The 20,702-nt window shown below is 42.9% G+C and overlaps 1 protein-coding gene across 1 annotated transcript in view; it reads left to right on the top strand.

Moving 5' to 3' along the window:
• The window catches only part of LOC144692831 (uncharacterized), a 68,635-nt gene extending 49,646 nt beyond the window's left edge, over positions 1-18,989 (top strand). Inside the window, exons 8-13 of the mRNA XM_078561905.1 lie at positions 4,077-4,206; positions 5,359-5,426; positions 8,955-9,034; positions 15,011-15,157; positions 17,460-17,542; positions 18,846-18,989. Of these exons, the coding sequence (XP_078418031.1) occupies positions 4,077-4,206; positions 5,359-5,426; positions 8,955-9,034; positions 15,011-15,157; positions 17,460-17,542; positions 18,846-18,858 (521 nt within the window). The 3' untranslated portion in view covers positions 18,859-18,989. The remainder of the gene's footprint in view (positions 1-4,076; positions 4,207-5,358; positions 5,427-8,954; positions 9,035-15,010; positions 15,158-17,459; positions 17,543-18,845) is intronic.
• The last annotated feature ends 1,713 nt before the right edge of the window (positions 18,990-20,702 follow it).

Below are 20,702 nucleotides of genomic sequence, written 5' to 3' on the forward strand. Positions count from 1 at the left end.
AAAGATGATTGACAAGCCTTCTTTTTCTATCTGTGACCATCCCTTTTCCGCTGTTTTGAGCATCCTTGATACATATCCAACAGGTCATTCTGAGCCATCATCCATTCGATGGGAGAGCACTGCTCCCACGCCACAAGAAAATGCGTCGTATGTCAGAACAAACTCTTTTCTTTGGTCAACATACACCAATAGGGTGGACGAATGCAACAGTTGTTTCAGCTTTGTGAAAGCTTCTTTCTGTGCTGTTTGCCAAGACCACGCTGGTTTTTCTTGAGTAGGTAATAGAGGGGTGCCAGTTCTGTCGACAAATTAGGCAAAAAGCATCCATAGCAATTGATCATCCCCAAGAATGATTTTAGCTCAGAGGTGTTCCTTGGTGCTGGTGCCTCTCTAATGACTCTCACTTTTTCTTCAACCAGGTGGAAGCCCTGTGCATCTACCCTAGGACCTAAATAGACCACCTCTTTTGCTTGGAATATGCACTTTTCTTTTTTTAAACACATTCCCACCTGTGAGAAAAGCTTCAAAACTTCTTCCAAGTTTGCCAAATGTTCTTTTTCAGTGAGTCCTGTCACTAGAACATCATTTAAATAACTACAACATGAGGCAATCCCTGCAGTAAATTTCCCATTGTCCTGTGGAATATGGCACATGCAGAGGATACACCAAAAGGCAAGCGGGTATATTGGTACAACCCTTTGTGTGTATTAATTGTGACAAACTTCTGGGAGGCCTTCCCTAGCTCCAATTGTTGATAAGCGTGGCTCATATCAAGCTTCGTGTAGGTGGTTCCACCTGCCAACTTAGCATTCAGGTCTTCAATTTTAGGTATAACGTATTTGTCCAACTTAGCCACTTTACTGACAGTGAATTTGTAGTCTCCACAGATTTGAACGCTTTGGTCAGGTTTAAGTACGGGGTCTATCGGTGCTGCCCATTCCGGGAACTGCACAGGTGGAATCACTCCCAGTTTCTCTAATCTGTCCAATTCGGCGTCTACCTTTTCCTGCATTGCATATGGTACAGGTCTTGCCTTCATAAATCGGGGGGTAGAGTCTGGATCAACGTGAATTTTTGCTCGTAGCCCTTGGACCTTCCCGAGTTCAGCTTGGAGTACATGCAGGAAGTGAACACTGACATACACAGGATGCATGCCACAGTATCTAGCATGGAACAGTCAGTGGCAATGATGGCACAATGATGGCTGGTGCTGTCCTCCAGCCTTCCAGAATGCCAGCCAAGGGCTGAGGATGTCACCAAGGAGGATGAGGGTGCCACACCTCATGTGGTGTCATCATCATCATCCTTGGCTTCCTTGGCCCCTGTGCATCTGTGCAGCAGGACTCAGCGATGAAGACTGCCTCTGCAATGATGCGGATGCAGCAGTCTGGAGAATGTCCCCGCAGGCACCTCCACATGCATCTCAACAGCGGGCAGAGACAAATGAGTAAGCTACCTCCACTTCCCCTGAGACCACGAGGAAAGCACTTCAGTGAAGTGGGTGAATGCGGAGGCCACTGCATCGGGCAGAACATTGAGTGAATCACTGGGGCGATTCTACCTGTAGCTGTGCACTTTTTTTCCTATTTGTAAACAATAGAAACCAGAGGTCTGAACCTCCTTTATTTAATAGCAGGGACAAGGAAAGGGGTGTGAAGTTACAAAAGAAAGCAAGGGTATATCAGCTGTGATGGTGAAATCTCTGGGAGATGTACATACATCATTGGCGGTAAGAGGTTAATTGTTCCAGACTGCACCTTCACTGGGAGTGTTAGCACAGGCAGCTCAGGGTGAGAGCTGTCCCATTCGTTCCTCCTGGGACTGAGGGGTTCATTTGAAGCATGCCTGAATCAGATGATCCCTGATGTTAATGGTACCCTGGCAAGATGCTCGAGCCTCGCACTGTGCCCGGCCACATCCCTGCACAGCCCATGCACCTCCATGTTCTGCATCATCATCCTCCTCTCACTCCTCCTCTTCAATATCCTGCTTCTCCTCTTCCTCCAATGAGCTGTGTCCTTCCAGGGCTTCATCCTCTTCAAGGTCCACACATCTCTGGAGAGCCATACTTTGGAGAGCACAGCAGACCACAAAAATGAATGGGGCCCTTGAAAAAATGTATTGCAGGACACTGCCCGACCACTCCAGGCACTGTATCTTAGAAGCCCGATGGCCTGCTCAATGGTTGTGCTCGTGAGCAGGTGGCTTAGGTTGTATCGTTTCTGTGCCTCTGTCTTGTGCTCTTGTAGAGGGATGAGTAGCCATCTCTTAAAGGGATATACCTTGTCCCCTAGAACCATCCCTGGTGTTTGAGGGGGTTGCTGGTGGAGGCGGGTGGGAAATGAAGAACTGCAGCAGCCTGGACTTCCAGGCGATGAGGGAGTCATGAGAGCTGCCAGGAAAACAAGCACATACATGAAGGAAGCCAGTGGTCGCTGACCAGTTGAAGGTTGAGGGAGTGGAAGCCCTTCCTGTTGATGAATCGCACAGGGCAGTCAGTCAGTGCCTTGGTGACCACAGAGACTAGGCACCTTAAGGCAATAATAAGAAACATCCCCCATGACAATAATAAATATTTAAAACCTTGTTTGTAAAATTCAAAATCCCCCCTTCCTTCCTCTAACATAATACCTTATGTTATTATGTTCCTGTAGTCCTCATATCCACCTTCAATAACTTCACAATTGCAATAGTGGAAAACAGGTGACCCAGATCTTTCTGTCAGATGAACCCATCCACCTATTTTTTATCACAATCAGGAAAGAATGGGACGCGCCACATAAATCTACTAGAATTACCGAGGAAAGGAGTCACTTGAAGGATTTAGTACAACTCCATTTGTGTGTACAATTCAACAGTTTAGCCAGTGAGTCACTGAACCATGCAGACTGTGAGTGTTCCAGGATTGAACCACGGTCTGTACTGATTTTGCTGAATTGAGCCAGGATGGCACTAGAGCTGCTACAGTGGCCTCAGCATGACTTGAATTAGATGAGGGAAAATTAGCCATCAATTCCTACCAGAAATGCTAATGTGAACACTAGGTGAACATTGAATCTGTTGAGGCTCTGATGCTCCATTCTCGTTTAGTCTATCAGCACTCATCAGCTAAATTTACAGATGAACAATGGCAATTTGAATAAGGCAGTCGAGGAATGTTAGTGTCCTTGGAATTGTACTCCTTCAGGGAAGAAGTCAATGCCTTCATGGTGAAGTGGAAAAAATTGTCAGGGTAAAGAAGGCCAATTTTCAAGATTTAGGGTGGGAATTTTTGGCCACGCCCACTGCTAGGATCATCTGGTCCTGCCAAAAGCCAATAGACTTTTGGCTAGGTCGCTGCAGCCCCCACAGAGAATCCCACCATGGTGGGGACAGAAAATCCCAGCCTTAGAAATTATTAGCATTCATTGGTAACTTAGCCAGCTGGAACTAAAACTAATTCCACATTAGGAACTGTAATGTGATACTAAATGAATGTGGAGTACATAGTAGTTTAATGTAATCTCCTGCTGATTACACTGCTGACAAATATTGTGGAGAAGGGAAAAAGAGGAGAGACTCTTTATGGAATTTTATCTTGCAGGTTTGACACTTGTCTTTTTTACAAGGCTGAAGCTACACACCATGATAAAACAAATAATAATGACCTGCAACAGGAACAGGGGAAGAGCAGAATGACCATATTCAACGTATACCTTGTGTCTTTATGATCCCTAGGCAAGTGCTTACCCTAGTACTTGCATCTTCCATCAACAATTTCACATTTACAATAATGGAAAAGAGGTGACCCAGATCTTTCTGTGATAAACCCAATCACCTTATTATTAAATACTTTATTAAATATTGCTGTAACCAACATTCCTCAAACCAACAAATTGGTTGCTTTTTGCATTGATGATTATAAGACCTTGCTAAGTGAAAATTGCAAATATATTTGCCCAAAAGTACAAGAGTAATATTCACTGTGAAGCAGTTCGGGACAGCTTAAGAATGTGAAAGGTGCCATATAAATGCAAACTCTCTTTTTTTCTGTGCATTATCCAAAGTTTTAATTATGGAACCTTTTACTAAAGCAGCTGACACCAGTTCGCCGGTCACCCATCAAGAATTTAATGCTGGCAAACATTACATATACATGGATCTGCGACAGCTAGAATGGGATGAAGTGCAAGGCTACTGGAAACCACAAATTGCAATAGGAAACCGGTAAATCTAACCAACACTTTTTAAATAATGTTTTCCAACATAAAAAATTATTAATTGCTTCTTTAGCTCTCCTTTGCTGCTTTTATCTGTTCCTATTTCTTTCCTTTCAGGAGAACAGAAAAGGGTAAAAAGATACCAAGGCTTGCAGACTGCATTCTCCATAGTTCCTTCCAAAACCCTTTCTCTCCATCTCTTTGGTGTTGTCATGGCCCCTACTCTCCCCTTCCTACCATACTCTCATTACCATCACTTACCCTACTAACTCTCACTGTTGTTCCCCTTTGAATATAGTGAATACTCTGTCCTTCCATCCTCCTCACTTTGCTGTTATTCACTTCACTCTTCACACTCTATACACTCCTCATTCATGCAGTTCCCTCATTATTACTGTCAACCTATTGACTTTGACCTCCAAGAGATATTACTTGCTTTAAAAATTCAATTTGCAGGTTTAAGAAATAGTCAAATTTAGGTGATTGAAAATCTGTCTGTTTGCTATATATTTATCTCTCTTTCTCTTTTTCTCTCTCTTCTGCCTTCTCTAAAATAACAAAACACTTAAGATAAAACTTACCTGAAGGAAGCTTGGCCAAATTTGTTCTCTAGCTTTTCTTCAAATAATTTTGAGAAGCAAATGAGCACAAATATACAAATGTTGGACTTTGACCCCAACCCCTTCCTTACCTACCTGCTGCCCCTAGGTGACTTTATCTGAAAGTTCAGCTTCTACACTTGCAGAGATGATACCCAGGAGTATATTTGCAGCACCCATCTTAACTCTTGCATTGCCTCTATACTATTAGACTGCTTGTCTGATATCCAGTATTAGATGAGCCACAATTTCCTCCAGCTAAATATTGGAAAGACAGACCAAGATGGTTGGACTTTCTCTTGTTTAAGATGGTCATTTTCTGACCTTTATGAATATTACCTGTCACACATTAACTGAAGCCTGCATGTTGTTCAACTCCTGCTGTAGGCTGGCACACATTGCTTCAAACACCTCAGTTTCGCCAGGGCTCCTTGGTGCCATACTTGGTTGAATGCTGGATGCAGTCTCTTGGATGTGATGATTCAGGTCACTTCGCACACACACTTTTTATGGATTAAAATGCTGAATTCTAATGACAATGATGGAACTTCTTTATGCAGATTCACTTCATGGTTACCTGGGGAAGAAGTTAATGATGACTTGAACTCCACTTATGGAGGTACAACTGGTAAAAACATAATCTTTTTTTTTAGAACTTCAGTAACATTTCTGTATTAATGACAAAATAGAGCAAGATTACTTTGTTTCCAGTATTCAGACAATGTGGAAAGAAATTGTTTTGGACAGTTGCCTAGTCCTACTTGAATATTTCCCATTATTATTTTCAGTTAATAATGTGCACAGGGCTTGAAAAGCAAAGGTGTCACTACTGTAAATGCAGTCAGTCAACAATCTGTGAGGCTCCTTGCAGCAAATGCCTGAATCACCAATGTTCCCAGTAGCAATATGATGTCCGATTCAAGTATCAACTGGCACTGTCTTATACCTGCAATGGAGTTCCTGATTCTCAATAAAGAATATGAATGGTAACAAGCAAAGGACAAAGAAATGGGATTTGATAGTCAATTCCAGTTGAAAGAAATAGCACTATTGTAGGAGTGATGGGCTGAATGAATTTTTTCTGTGCTATGGTATCTATGATCAGCCTTCACTTACTGTGTAGTAAAGGGAATACATTTTGAAATTAGTCACAATTTGCAATAATCTGGGCAATGCAACACATGTGCTTATAATAGGAAAGACACATATGGATTTGATTTGCTGTAACTTCTTAAATCCTTAAGGATGTGTACAGTCTCAGGCTGACTTAAATTGTATTGTTTCAACTGGGTCAGTGTTATCCTTTCTGTTATTCACAGAATCATTTTCCCTCTCAACAGGCTCACAGCAGTTTCTGTAAGCAGACCTGCCCCTTTTGATCTGGAAGCTATATTTTTGATCATAATCTTTCTTCCAGCAGATTTCATGGCCTGAAGGTTAACAACTACCTTAGTTCTAGTAATTAGTTTACTGAATCAGATAGAGTGCCCTCCTTCTGTTTGGATGGTGCCTTGAATTGGTGGATATTTAACTGGCCATCATATAACTGACCATCATAACTAATACATTCATTTATGAATAAATAAGGATACAAATCATAAAGCATTTCACAAGTACTAGAGAATGCAATATAAATCATAAAATGAAAAGAAGAGTCTTAATGAATGGACTAATTAACCACAATAAACATATTTAGATAAACTGAAATCTTTTCAGTTTTTACAAAGTTAATGTATTGTGAAGCCAGTTCAATTTTCAAGCACAGTTCAACATGACAACTTCAGGTGAGGCATGGTAAAGTCCATTGGCATTCAATGCAACAGTCCCTACTTATTGGCTAGGATTTTCTGTGCCCGCTAGCACAGGCCTGTTCAGTGGCGTGAGCAGATAATATGGTGTGACAATATGGCACGACAGCGTGAAACCAATTTGCAATCGTCCACTGAGCCAACCGATGGCGGGCCACGTTTCCCTCCATGGAACATCAGGAGCTTCACTGTAATACATCTGCATATCATTATTAGGCCAGCCCGCTGGAATAGTTCCCCCCCACCGCCCCCAACTAGATCGTCCGCCCACGTCAATTTATTTCACAGCATATATAAGGCGTGCACTTGGCAGGCTGCACTTCATCAGGACTTCGAGATTTGTTTGTCTACCTTGTTTTGGTCAGCACTCACAGTCATCAGCGCCAGGTTCACAGGCAGCACCACATCACTTTTAGGGGGGCTCACAGGCAGGTCTCCACCTACCAGCTCAGCCATAGGTAGGTGGCTTTTCAATGGCTGCAGGGCTAGGGCTTGCTTGGGGAAGGAGGAGAAGTGACCTCAGGCAAGGGAAGAGGCTGCAGGACGAGAGCTGTACTGGGGAAAGAGGGTATCCCAGGGTGTGTGTGGGGGCACATGTTGATCTGTGCAAGTGGCCTCAAGATGGTGAGGGCTGAGGAGACTGTCTCCAGAGGAGAAAAGGCCAGATGGACATGTGCGGGTATGTGTGTGAGAATGGGTGATGATGTCCCTTGAGCTGGCAGTGAGTGAGATGCCAGTGAATGTGTGATGGGCTTGAGTGTGTGAGATTAGAGCGATGAGATGGTTGCCATACCCTGGCTGCACCGATGAGATCATTCATCCTCTATCTGTATTGGATGGCCAACCTATTCTGTGCAGCAATGGCACTGATCACCACTGCCATCACCTACCAAGCCGGAGTGGTAATGTTGCTGCCTCTCCTGTGGCCAGAGTGGGGGTAGAGGACATCCCAGCAGGCCTCTTGCCTTTTGGGGCCATGTCTTCTTTGCTGCAGTCCCAGGCTGGAAGCACTGAACACGGCTGTATTTTAAATGTGCCTGGCATGATGAAGCGGCGAGGTGACAGCATGGCTGGCGAATCAGATCCCGTCGACCATTGAAACAGTGTGTATCCCGGAAATGCCTAATTAATGTGGCGGGTTTTTGATGATACGGCATGAAAAGCCGACATTGCAGTCGGCAGGCAAAATGTCGTTTTTACCACCCGCTACCACACAGTGCAAATCTGGGACAATTCTGCACATTGTATCTGATTAGAGTGGTTGTTAGCACTGTCTTAAGTAGTCTTTAAAACTATGTGAAAATTGTGGGATTCTTCTATAGCTTTTCATTCTGTAAAGATACTTGAACTCCATGAATTAACTAGAATTTACTTCATTAAATGTACAACGTTGCAGCTTCTACTCAACCTGGTTGCATCCAAAAGCCCTGTTACTCACCAGACTCTGTGAGAAGCATGGTCTGCATAATAGCACATCATGGAATGAAGCTAATTTTATTATTTTTAATTTGTGCTGTTTCAGTATCTTGTTATCCTACTGCTTCAGTGTATTATTCAATTTGTAAATAAACCTAGGCAAATTGATTAGCCTGTATACATTGGTTTGACATTTGTTATTTTCTGCCTAGCAGAAGGGACAAGAAGAATGTATTAGACACCTTCCCAACTGATGGAATTGGTACCATTAAAAGTGAATGATTATCCCACACATTGCATGCATAGTGGCGCAGGTTTTTGATTTACAGGAGAGTTGGTGTGCTTTTGAAAGCTGCCCTTTTACCATAAACACAAAACGAGAATCTCTGCTGGTTAAAATATTGTGAAACATACCCCTTTCAGCATCCACTGGAAGTTTCTAAAGGTTTTTATCCTTATAAGCTATCATCAATAGACAGCCAAGGCAGCGGTGTTCCAAAGAGTTGAGTGTTCTCAGGTTGAAAAATGAAGAGAGCAAGGGACTTAGACAATTTAAGATTAGCAGAGAGACCAAGATCAGTTAAAAAAACAGTAACTTTGAGCAGAGTGTCCAGTTTCCTCCAAAATAAGCACTCATAGTTCATGAAAAGGACTCAGTTTAAAAGTTTGTTCTATTCGTTTTGGGGAAGATGTTCCTCCCGACTAACAAGTCTCCTTGGTATTATGAATATAGGAAAATCAGATGGAGAGGAGCATAGCCCTGTAAGGGGAACCTGCCTGATTTTCCATTGGATCTGCCTCCAAGTTTTGTAATCATTCAACTTTTTTTCCTCTTTTGTTAGCTTTGATACTCTTCTTTGTCTGACTATGTGGCACCACTTCTGCCAAATGGTGAATGCATGTCAGCCAAATTCAGTATGTTTATTTTTCAGGTACTGAAGAAACACATGCTAAACCCAAGATTACGAAGAGGCTCAAAAAGCAGTCAGCAGCTGTCAAATCTGGGACAAAGGTGGGAAAGAAAACAAAAACAAAACAAAGACACTGAGTGTGGTTGGGGGGGGCGCGGGGGTGTGGAATCCAAACTGCTTCAATTCTACCATCATAATTCAATCCAAAAATGTGGTTTTCAACATGATCTATTTAACCTTATTGACATTAGGCTGAAAGTATACTTTTCAAATTGACACAGCTGACAAATTCCTTGTTAAAACTCAGTTGTTCAAGATTGAACCACTTCTCCCTTCATATGCAAAGCATTCCATTAGATAATAGCTAGATAGTGCGAATATTAGTAAAACAAAATTCAACCCATAATACTATCAGTGAATCAATCCATTAAAAGCTGGAGGGGAAGGATGGATAAGAAGACAGCATATGCTTTGCTTGAATGTAGTCAGGCTTTTCAATGTTTAGAAAGGTTTATATAGAGCAATATCATTTCTCTCAGGAGAATGAAAAAATTTGTGTAAAATGAATTACTGTTATTTTGCTCTGTAGGCAAATTTGTCTGCCATTTTACATGCAGTGTTCCTTTGGTTGTTTTCGTTGTAGGAATGAGAGAATCCCATGTTCTTTGAATAATGCCATAGGATTTTTGGCAATCACCTGAACAGACAATACTTTGATTCAATCTCTCATGCAGTTTTATAATGCAAAATTGGGCTTACAATGTTAGGGGTAATATATAAATATGGACTGAGGATTGGTTAATGACAGAGAGTAGGAATAAATGGGTAATTTTCCTGATTGGCAGGCTGTAACAAGTGGGATACAAAGATCAGTGCTTGAGTCTCAACTATTTACTAGATTGATGACTTAGATGAAGGGACAGAGCAAAATGTCAAACCATTAAAGTGAGCAGGTGATAAAACTTATTTGGACTGCTATATGCCAGTAGACTAGGGGCTGAATTTTGATGTTGTCGGGCAGGCACGGTGGGTGGGCCCGGGAGCAGCCAGGAAACGTCCCGCTGCCTGCGATCGGCCCCTAACAACGATTTATCATCACATTTTAGCCTATTTTCGATCTTATTTCCCACCACTGTCCCATCCCCTCACCCCACCTCCACAAGGGCCACCTGTCACTTGTTCATGTTGTTCTTTCCAGTGTGCTTACCCTTGTCCTGCTATTATCACATTCTGATTTCTTACCTTAATGCCACCATCAATTCCTCCTTTAGCCTGTACCACTGCCATTAACACCCCCTTTGTCCTTTTGTTCTTGACGTATTTGTCAATCTCTCCTTTGCCCCCACCTATCACTGGCCTTCTATCCTGCTTCACCTGCTCCACCCCCCTCAAACAGTATAAATTACATTTTTAGTTCTCTATTTCTCTGAAAAACAGTCATATGGACTCGAAACGTTAATTCTGCTTTTCTCTCCATGGATGCTGTTAGACCTGCTGAGGTTTTCCAGCATTTTCTGTTTCTGTTTCAGATTTCCAGCATCCGCAGTATTTTGCTTTTATCTAAGCGTCTGACTTCGTCATGCTCAGGTGCTCCGCCTCCATAGTAGGTTTAGGATAAATGCAGCTCCGGATCCCTAACTTTAACTGCCAGGTGTCACTGTCATTTCGGGGAGCGTAACACAGCCGACTGAGTCATCTCTAAGTGCAGTCACAGCAGCAGTATTTCATCGGCTGCCTTGTCCCAAGTATTATGTTTCTGTGTCACCATTGATGTAACGTTTTGTGTATGGTTGCGTTAGTTCTGATGGAGGAGCTTTGCCAGATTGAAGGCCACTGAGGACCGTGCACATGCTCCTGCGTCTTGTAGGGAGCTGTTGCGACTGGCATGTTGGATGGACGTGTGAACAGGTAGCACTCTCTGATACAAAAACAAAAATACCTGGAAAAACTCAGCAGGTCTGACAGCATCTGTGGAGAGGGATACAGTTAATGTTTCGAGTCCGTATGACTCTTCAACAGAACTAAGGAAAAATAGAAAAGAGGTGAAATATAAGCTAGTTTAAGGGGGGCGGTGGGACAGGTAGAGCAGGATAGAGGGCCAGTGATAGGTGGAGCTAACCAGAAGATGTCATAGACAAAAGGACAAAGAGGTGTTGAAGGTGGTGAAATTAAAGCGAGTTTTAGTAAACACCTTGTCAAACACCAGGAGAGAAATGGAGGTGAACAAGGCAAAAGAGAGAGACGGAAATCCTGTCGGAGAGAAGAGTAATACTTGAAGAGAAGTGGTAGTCAATTAAACACTAAGATAAAAGCAAAAAACTGGGGATGCTGGAAATCCAAAACAAAAATAAAAATACCTGGAAAAGCTCAGCAGGTCTGACAGAGGATCTCTGATGTCTGATCCTGGGACGCCCTCCTCCAGGCAGCAACGATGCACTGTCATCTGGAAGCTCGTGGGTGAAATTAGAGGAGCAGCTATGCTGGTGATCATGCTGGCTCATGGCGGAGGGAGTTGTCCAGGAAGATCCTCAGTGCATCTTGTCATCCTCCTGGAATCTGCTGGTAATGAGGGCCTCACAAGCACGCCTGCCTTGTCTGGCCCATGCAATGGCCCCTCTCCTGCATCCTTGGCTTCCAAGACCTTATCACCATCATCCCCTTCGAGGTCCTCCTCATCAGAGGAGACATGCTGCTCTTCCATCTCATCATCTGCCAAGCCCTGCCCCCGTTGCAGTGCCAGGTTATGTAGCATGCAGCAAGCCACAACGATGCATGAGACCCTCTGGAGAGTGTACTGGAGCACTCCACCAGATCTGTAGCAAATTGGAATCGCATTTTCGGGATCTCTGTGGTCTTCCACCAATGTCCAGATTGTGCCATGAGCCTTATCATACCTCCGCTCAGCAAGAGTCTGAGGGCATCGCATGGGTGTCATCAGCCACGTCTTTTGCAGGTAACCCTTGTCCCCAAGGAGCCAACCCTCTATCATGTGCGGTCCCTCGAAGATGTCAGGGATCTGAGACCTACTCAGGATGTACGAGCTGTGGGCGCTACCTGGGTATCTGGCGCACACCTGCATGATAAGTTTGTTATGGTTGCACACCAGCTGCACCTTGAGCGAGTGGTAGCCTTTCCAGTTGACGTACTGGACTGCCTATTGCCAGGGAGCTTTCATAGCCATGTGAGTGCAGTCGATGGCACCCTGCATATGTGGAAGACCAGGAATCTCAGCAGAGCCCAGTGCATTGTGTCCTAACTTGCTTGATCTCTGTCAAAGGTGATGTAATTGTGGGCCTTTACATAAAGGGCATTTGAGTCTCTTGGATGCAGTTGTGGGTGGACACTTGAGAGATCCCGCAAAGGTCCCCGGTGGAGACCTGGAAGAAGCCACTGGTGTAGAAGCTGAGTGCAATGGTTACTTTCACAGCCACTGGTAATGGTTGCTCTCCAAGTCCCCATGGCGCCAAATCCTGCAGAATGTGACAAATGTGAGTCACCAGATCCCTTGACATGCAGAGGCGTTGGCGACGCTGGTTCTCACTCATTTGCAGGTAACACATGCGATGTCCATACACCCTGGGTCTAGTGAGGCACCCACAAACCAAGGCTCTTTGGGATCATCCTCTGCATCTGCAGGAGGACCTGCTGTCACTTGGTCTTGGTTCTGCTTCTCCATTTGGCAAGCCAGGCACCTTGTTCTCATTCTCCCCTCCTGCCTATAAGCAATACTGCAGGCAGCGATAACACCAGGCTCCATCTTCCTGATGGTCTCCTCACTGTAGTATCAATGAGAAACACACAAGAGTCATCATTTGTTCCCAAAGGTCCACCTTCTGTCAAGGAATCGTCTGTGATTGTGGGATCAAAGCCTTTTCACGCATGGCAGAGAGCACTGGCCCCTGAAATGATGCCCAGTGCAGGGTGCACATGAACATTCACCACAAACAATTCCCCAGGCCCCAGCCCACATGACCGACTGCTGACAGCTTCGGCCAGGCGACTGGATGTTCTGTTTTCAGCCCAGGCACTGGGATCATCATTACCTACACTCCAAGACTGTGCTGTTTGGACTGACCGTGAGAGTGAATGTTCACTGAGTACATGAAATTAATTTAGGGAATCTGGAGGCTTCTCCTTTGTGATTGGTGCGTGGCCACATTTCCAAGTGGGTTCTCAAGCTTTCCCAGGCGCCCAATAGTTCTGCAGTTCCATATAACTCTGGTGAATTTGAAGGCTGTGCGAACGAGGGGTTAAGGCTAGGGGAACAATCATTGCCACTTTGAGGAACCAGTGTTGCATGAATGGGCCTTATTGCTTCACTTTGCTGACTCCCTGCTTGTCAATTGAACAGCTGCTAACCTGTCTCAGCTGTGTCTCTATTCCCATTGTGGAACTATCAATTCAGTTGGGTGGCCTTTTAGTGCACCACCCCACCCCACCCCTCCCAGTCATGTATCTCAGTGCAACCTTCACCGCTCGTTACTGCCAGTGGAGCCCTTACCTTGCAGCTCCTTCCCTTCTCTCAGTCCTGCCTGGCCCCTTCCCCAGTTGAGCCCTTACCCTGCAGCACAGTAAAAGCCACCTCCGCCTTAATCCTGGTGTGGTAGCTACAGAGACTTGCCTGTGAGACCCTCGTGAGGCCGCTGTGCAGCCTGCGAAGCCTGGTGCTGAACCCCACAAGCGCTGTGCAATGCAACCATGCAAACTAACCTCGAAGCCTTGTGCGAAGCACAGGTCACCAGCTGCATGTCATTTAAAACCTGTTGTGAAACACTTCAGTCTAATTGCAGCCGATGTGGGCTCTTCATCCAGCATGGAGGATAATTCCATCATAATGAGATGCTGATTTATGCGAATGACATCCACGACGTTCGGCAGTGGGAAACGTGGCCTGCCATTGATGGCTGAAACGCACAATCGTATCCTCATTTTACATCATTGTAAAACTGGTTTTGGGCCTCCTCGCGAGATTTAGCCCTTGCGCCCGCCATGACACCTGTGGCGATCGGGGGCGGAAAATCCCAGCAAATGTGTCACTCTATATGTGCACAAATAATTATCCAATGAGTTTACCTCACCTTTACTCTTAGTCTTAATTTATACAATTAACAAAGAGGTCTTACTGCAATTTAATAGGGTCTTGGTGAGATCAGACCTGGAGTCCTGTCTCTAGTTTTAGGCTCCTTACCTAAGGAAGGATTTACTTGCCTTAGAGAGAGTGCAACAATGGTTCACTAGACTGATTTCTGGGATGAGGGGATTGTCCTATGAGGAGAGATTGAATGGACTATGCTAATATTTTCTGGAATTTGGAAGAACGAAAGGTGATCTCATTAAAATATATAGAATTCTTAAGGGGCTTGACAGCGTAGATGCTGGGAGAATGTCTCCCCTAGCTGTGGAGTCTAGGACTAAGGGCCACAGTCTCAGGATAAGGGGTTGGTCATTTACGACTGAGATGAGGAAAATTTTGTTAACTCAGAGAGCTGTGAACCTCGGGGATATTCTACCCAGAGAGCTGTGGATGCTCAGTCATTGAATATATTTAAATAAGAAATCAACAGATTTTTGGGTGCTAAGAGTATTGAGAGATATGGGGATAATATGAGAAGTTGTGGCTAAGTTACAAGATCAGCCGTGATCTTATTGAATAGCAGAGCAGGTTAGGGCCCAAATAATCTACTCCAGCTCCTGGTTCTTAAGTCCTTATGTCCTTTGAAGGTAGTTTAGATTATATACACAAATTCTGGAATACAGTTTATGGCTCAGAAGCAGGAATGGAGCTAACTCGTCCAAACTCGCACACTCTAATTTTAATAAGGTCAGAATGGAAAAATTTATCATTCATTTGTTTAAAGGTTTTGCAATTTGTATTTATTACGAGATGTATGCACTGAATTCAGAAGCAAAAAGTCCACCAAGACCTTTGGAGACTTTAAAAATTAAATTAAAATATTTATTAACAAAATATTTAAAAAATTATGGGTTTATGGAAATCTTTATATAAATTTGTGAATTTAGTAAAGATGCTTAATTGTCACAACACTCATTATTTGTGAACTTTCTGATTTTAACAGTCTTCTCAGACATATCTGCAGCCCTTCACAGCAACATATAAGCAAACTTTGTTGGACGAATGGGTTTCCAGGGCAAAAGCAGGGAGAAAGGTGGGAATGAAACCATGGACCACTAGAGTGACACATAATGCTGCAGAATTAAATATGGTGAGGTGTACTGTCTTGTTCTTTTGTGACTTGTTTATATGTGAAGTATAACTCATCCATTTGAACTAGGAGGCTCTAGTGGAACATGGAGCAGCAACTGAGTCCATCTAAAAGTTCCTCAGCTTGCAATATTCTTATTCCTCCTTGAAGAGTATGAGTTGGCCTAGTAGAATGAAGTGATAGGTTGTCATATCGGCTATTGGTACTGTTGTGTTTTAGAAATGTCTTTGGTAATTATTTGTATGAATATCACACATGCTCAAAAGCAAACTTGCAGAGCTGCCAATAGGGCAAATCTGAAGCTAGCTGAACTCTTTCAGAAACTGTCTAAAATTACAATACTGTCCCTAAGTAAGTTAATTGATGCAGGATCCTGGGGTCTTCTGCAATTTACTTCATTCTACTTGTAATTCTTTCTATTTGTGACCATGGAAATTAAATGGCCCTGCATCGCCCTGTAAACCAGCAGCTGGCATCTACCTAACACCTTCTTTGTCTCTTATACCCTCTCATCTCCTTCCCCACAGTTTGGAAAACTCCGTCCTCAAAGTGGGTATTTGAGGAGCTGCAAACCTGTCGCAGTTCTCTCTCTAGTATATGGGCTGTGTTACGATCCTTGTATAACCAATAATGTTTAAAAAGAATTTTGAACTTCCAGTTAATAGCTGGAAAGGGTGACACAACATTTAACATTTTAGCATTTGTACTGTAACAAATGACTAAAACATTATAGCTAAACAATATATTTGTAATTTATACTTTAAACTACAGAAAGGAATGTCCCTCTTTCACATTTAGCATTATTACTTACACATCACATTCTCTATAGAATTACTGTCCTTATAGCAAACAGTCCATAGTCACTTCCTGCTTCCAATAGGTTCACATTTTCTCATTTCGCCGTTAATTTTGACCATCTCGTGTTTCCCTCAGTTTTCAGAGAGTTCTCCAAATGCACAACCAGCAGTAAAGCCTGCTCCAACGAATCTTCTTCCTCCCCCACTCCCGGCCTCACCTGGATTCCTAAGATGGCTGCGAAATGCGTCTCTTTGACTAGGACCGAATCCCTCCTGCATCCAGCTTCAGTAGCTCACAAAAAACCTGCAGCCTTTTCTCTCTGCTGATCACACCAACTGCTGTTCTTTTCTTTTCTCTCTATTTTCTTTTGCCCCAAAAACCTGAAGCCAGCAAGTCTATTTACTGTTGGCGTAGCTTATGTTCCCAGGGGTGAGGACTTTGCAGTTTGCTTAGCTAGTCCCTATTCTTAGTCAGGCTTGTTGTCAGGCAGAATTCAGAATAGTCACATGACCCTCTTCATTTTGACCTAAGTTTAAAGATACCGTCCAAAACATCATAATTGTAACAATTGCTCTCTCCTTGTAAAATCCAGCTGTCGGCTTGCAGCCCCTCATGGCATAGCAGATAAGTTATTAACTTTTTTCTGGTATTGAGTTGCTACACATGGGTTGTTTGCATTGGTTGTAATTGCACTGGGCTCCTCCTTCCACTACTACTAAGCATCTCTCCTTGGGATACTGTGTCACTCTGTACCAAACTGACCCGCTGTTGTAAATTATCCAGCAGCACGCCAATAGCTCTATTCACTAACTTGGAGCTATGTCCTACTCTTGACCTCCTGTACGTTTTGGTAAATAAACCTTGGTGTTCTACTCTTGATAAATAAGCTACTATTCACTGATGGTCCAAATGCTGGAGATCATCCTGATTTATTCAAATTAAGCTGCCTACAGCAGGAGTTCTCACCTTACCTTGGATAGCCACCAACCTACGCACCACCTACGCAGCCACGCACCACCCTATTTCTACTCAGGATTTTTCATGAGAGTTACTAGGCTAATCAAACCTATTTTCCATATGATTACCATTGATGTTCAGGGAATATTGATGCAGAACTTTCCTTTGGGAGATTCAATAGACAGAATAGCATCCACAATAGTCAGATTGTACATGGTTTGTTGAAGGGAAGGATTGATGATCTCATTTTACTCCTTGTTTCTTTGTACAGTGTCGTACAAAAATGCTGTTTTTGCTGAGATGTGACAATAGGTGCAAAAGTGAGAACCAATTGAACATTTCCTGTCAGCACGGTCTAAATCAAAGTATTTCTTTGCATTTCTAAGTGAAATATTCTTTAGAGTATTGTATTTACTATCTATTAACAGTGGGAGAGCAACTGCACCCAAGCAAGTAAAGTCCATTCTTGGAATGAGAAAAGCCACACAGGAATATCTGTAAGTGGAAGAATGTGTACATTTATAATCAGCTTAAATTTCTCATTTAGATTATGCCTACTGCAACTGCTGACTTGACAGAAAATCCTGGGACATCTGTAAAACAAAATAAGCAGACAAAAAATAAAGAAAGGTAATGTGGCAGTGAATTCTTATGGTAGGCTGGGCTGTATGAATAAAAACTGGCCTCAGCTCAAAACTGTGAAGTTCTTTTCTAAGCTCTGAATTAACTAGAATTGAGAATTAAAAGATTAATTTGTCAACACACCAGGGGTGTGGCATTTATAATGTATGATTCTTAAATTACAAGTCTTATTTTTCTGTTTCCTTGCTAATGTTGTCCCACCCCTTCCCTTGTCCTCCCTTCTCTCCTTGGCTCTGGTTCCACAGACAGCGATCAATAGCTCACCCAAGGGGTGACTATTCATATCTTGGTCTTGATAGTGAATCCTGGATTTGCTACAACTGGCCACTTGTTGTGGAGTTGTTAATAAGATGGACGATAGTGGAATATCAGTTTAGTTTTGTCCTGTTGGAACTTCTCCGACTTTGTTTGACAGCAATGTTGCTGTTGAATGACTTTAGCCAGTTGGGCATTTTGTTAACACGTGAACATCTTGCATGCCATTTCCTAATATATAGGTACCCACACAACAAGTCTAAAGAATGCCAACTGTGGCTGATTTCAAGGCCCAGAGAAGTGATTTGAATTGATAATATTTCAATCATTTATGACTGTTTTCATTTAGCTTATTTGTGTTTCTGCTGGCACCTAATTTCTCATGAGCCTCGGTAACAATTCTCTCAATAAATGTTTCCTCCTCTACACCATTACTAAGTAATGAGTTCCAGAATCCTTGGTGTTTGGACTGTTAAGAGGACCTGTAGAGGCTAGTCAATCTGCACAAATACTGCTCTGTCCTCATCTGCACATTTGCATCTGATTATGCTTTTGTAGATGCTTATCTTCCCTAAAGAAGCTGAGACCGAAGATCCAAGTACCACTAAGATATGCGAATACTTTCAATGTAATGTTAGATCCTTCCTTGGAACGACCTGGATCACAAAGCAGCATGCAATTTTAAAAAATTCTCATCCTTGTTTTCAAATCCCTCCATAGCCTGGCCCTTCACTACCTCTGTAATCTGCTGCAGCCCTACAACCCTGTAAAATATCTGCGCTCCTCCAATTCTGGCCTCCAACCATCGCCAATTTTCATTGTTCAGCTGTCTAAGTTCTAAGCTCTGAAATTCCCTTCCTAAACCCCTCCCTTCTCTACCTCACTTTAGTTCTTTAAGACAAAACCTACGTCTTTGACCAAGCTTTTGGCTGTATACTTTAGCATCTCATTATGTGGTTCAGTGTCATGTGTTGTTTTATAATATGCCTATGAAGTGCCTTGGGACAATATAAATACAAGGTGTTGTTGTTTTCAGTGACAGTCCATGAAGTAAAGATGCCAGGTTGATCCACATTACCTGAAATGGCTGCACCTGCCACTAAGTAACTAAGAGACCTGCAAGCCCTGGTGCGCCTATCTTGCTGTGACAATTTGGGACTGTTTCCAATGGTTTGGATAGTGAGAGGGAAACATGCGGAGCTGTTCCATCTGCTGAAAAAATGCCTGTAGCTACCACATAGTTATAGGTCTGACACATCAATGAGAGTAATGGTCAGCTGTGACTTGAAACTCATCTCCAAGTTATGGTGCCATGAGTAGAACAGAGGGCAACCTTCCACTTCAATAACCTGCTAATAAAGGGTGACATAAAATCCTCAGGTGCTGGGAATTCTGCGATGAGTAACTCACCTCCCCAAAGCCTGTACACCATATACAAGGCACAAGTCAGGAGTGTGATGGAATACTCTCCACTTGCCTGGTTGAATGCAGGTCCAACAACAGTCAAGAAACTTGACACCATCCAGGGCAAAGCAGCCTGCTTGATTATATATTGATATAATAGAGACAAATTTACATTTCTCTTGTGTGGTCCTATGTGTTATGAACAGGTACATTTTGATAGATTCTACAGGGAGCTGATGCAATAATCACTGTAATTTTCCCTCTCACAGACAGCCAGACAGTGCATTGGCTTATCAGAAAAATTGTTTTGAAGTATGGAAAAGCCATGCCCCAAAGATATTCAGGAACAGAAGAGCTGCGGTAAAAAGTACAAAGAGAGAAGTATTAAATATATAAAATTCATTTTATTTTCATGATATCTCCTGCCTAAAACTTTGCACCTTTACCCACAATTTCAACCCCTTCCCCAACTGCTTTAGCTTAAGCATTATGTGCACATCCTTGATTTAAGATGAGTTTTAATCTCCACTATCTGATCTAAATGACTTAATTACATTTTTGATCCAGCCTCAATAATCACTGCCAAAACCCTCATCTCCATCTTAGTGCCTATTGGGTCTGATTTCTTCATTTCTTCCTTTCCTTAGATGCATCATTCACAAACTCAAACTTGTCAGAACTTTGCCTGCAGCTTATCATCCTTGTATTTGTTAGCATGTTTCTGGATCACACTGCATATACATTTCAAATTTCTCATTTTCATCTTCATCTGCAAATCCCCCATGATCTCTGCAATTTCTTCCAGTCCTCTCTACATCCCATTTGGGCTTCTGATTCTGGCCAGAACTCTAACAACATGCCCCATTTGTGGTAGCGGAGCTTTCCACCTCAATGTAACCTGCAATTCTGTTGCTCAGCCTATCTTCCTTTCCAATCTCTTTGCATCTTCAAAAGTCATCTCAAAGCCTACCTCTCTGACAACGCGTTCATCCAGTTCCACTAATACGTCTTCCAATTACCATTTGGCATGTGACCGCCCCCACCAACTTCCAATTTCAGGAGTTTGCACTGCACCAATGATTTTACATTATAAACTCTGTATTTGTCCAACTGAGAGCCATTGCTACCTAAGGAATGTATTAAGCAGTCGCATGTATGCTTAATGAGAATGAATTCCCCAACCTTGAAGAACATTCGCCAACCCAAGGAGCATGAATTTTCAGCAACTGTAAGAAATCCCTATGATAGGAGCTTGGGGACTTCCAACCCAGCTCCTTGTGAGCATCAGCCCCAAACACAATAAGCCAATAATTTGGCACAAGTTCCTGGTCTTACCTTGGTAAAGAGAGGATTGTCTTCAGACCAGAAATTTACTCCATAGAATTAGGGAAAAAGAAGTTTTATGTCTAGGTGATACCATGAAAACATAAACATAAAAAGAAACAAAATGAAGAGGTGCAGTAGGAGAAAGACCAAAATAGTAAAAGGC

This window comes from Cetorhinus maximus, chromosome 17 (genome assembly GCF_964194155.1).
Source record: "Cetorhinus maximus chromosome 17, sCetMax3.hap1.1, whole genome shotgun sequence".
In the NCBI taxonomy this organism is placed as follows: Eukaryota; Metazoa; Chordata; class Chondrichthyes; order Lamniformes; family Cetorhinidae; genus Cetorhinus; species Cetorhinus maximus.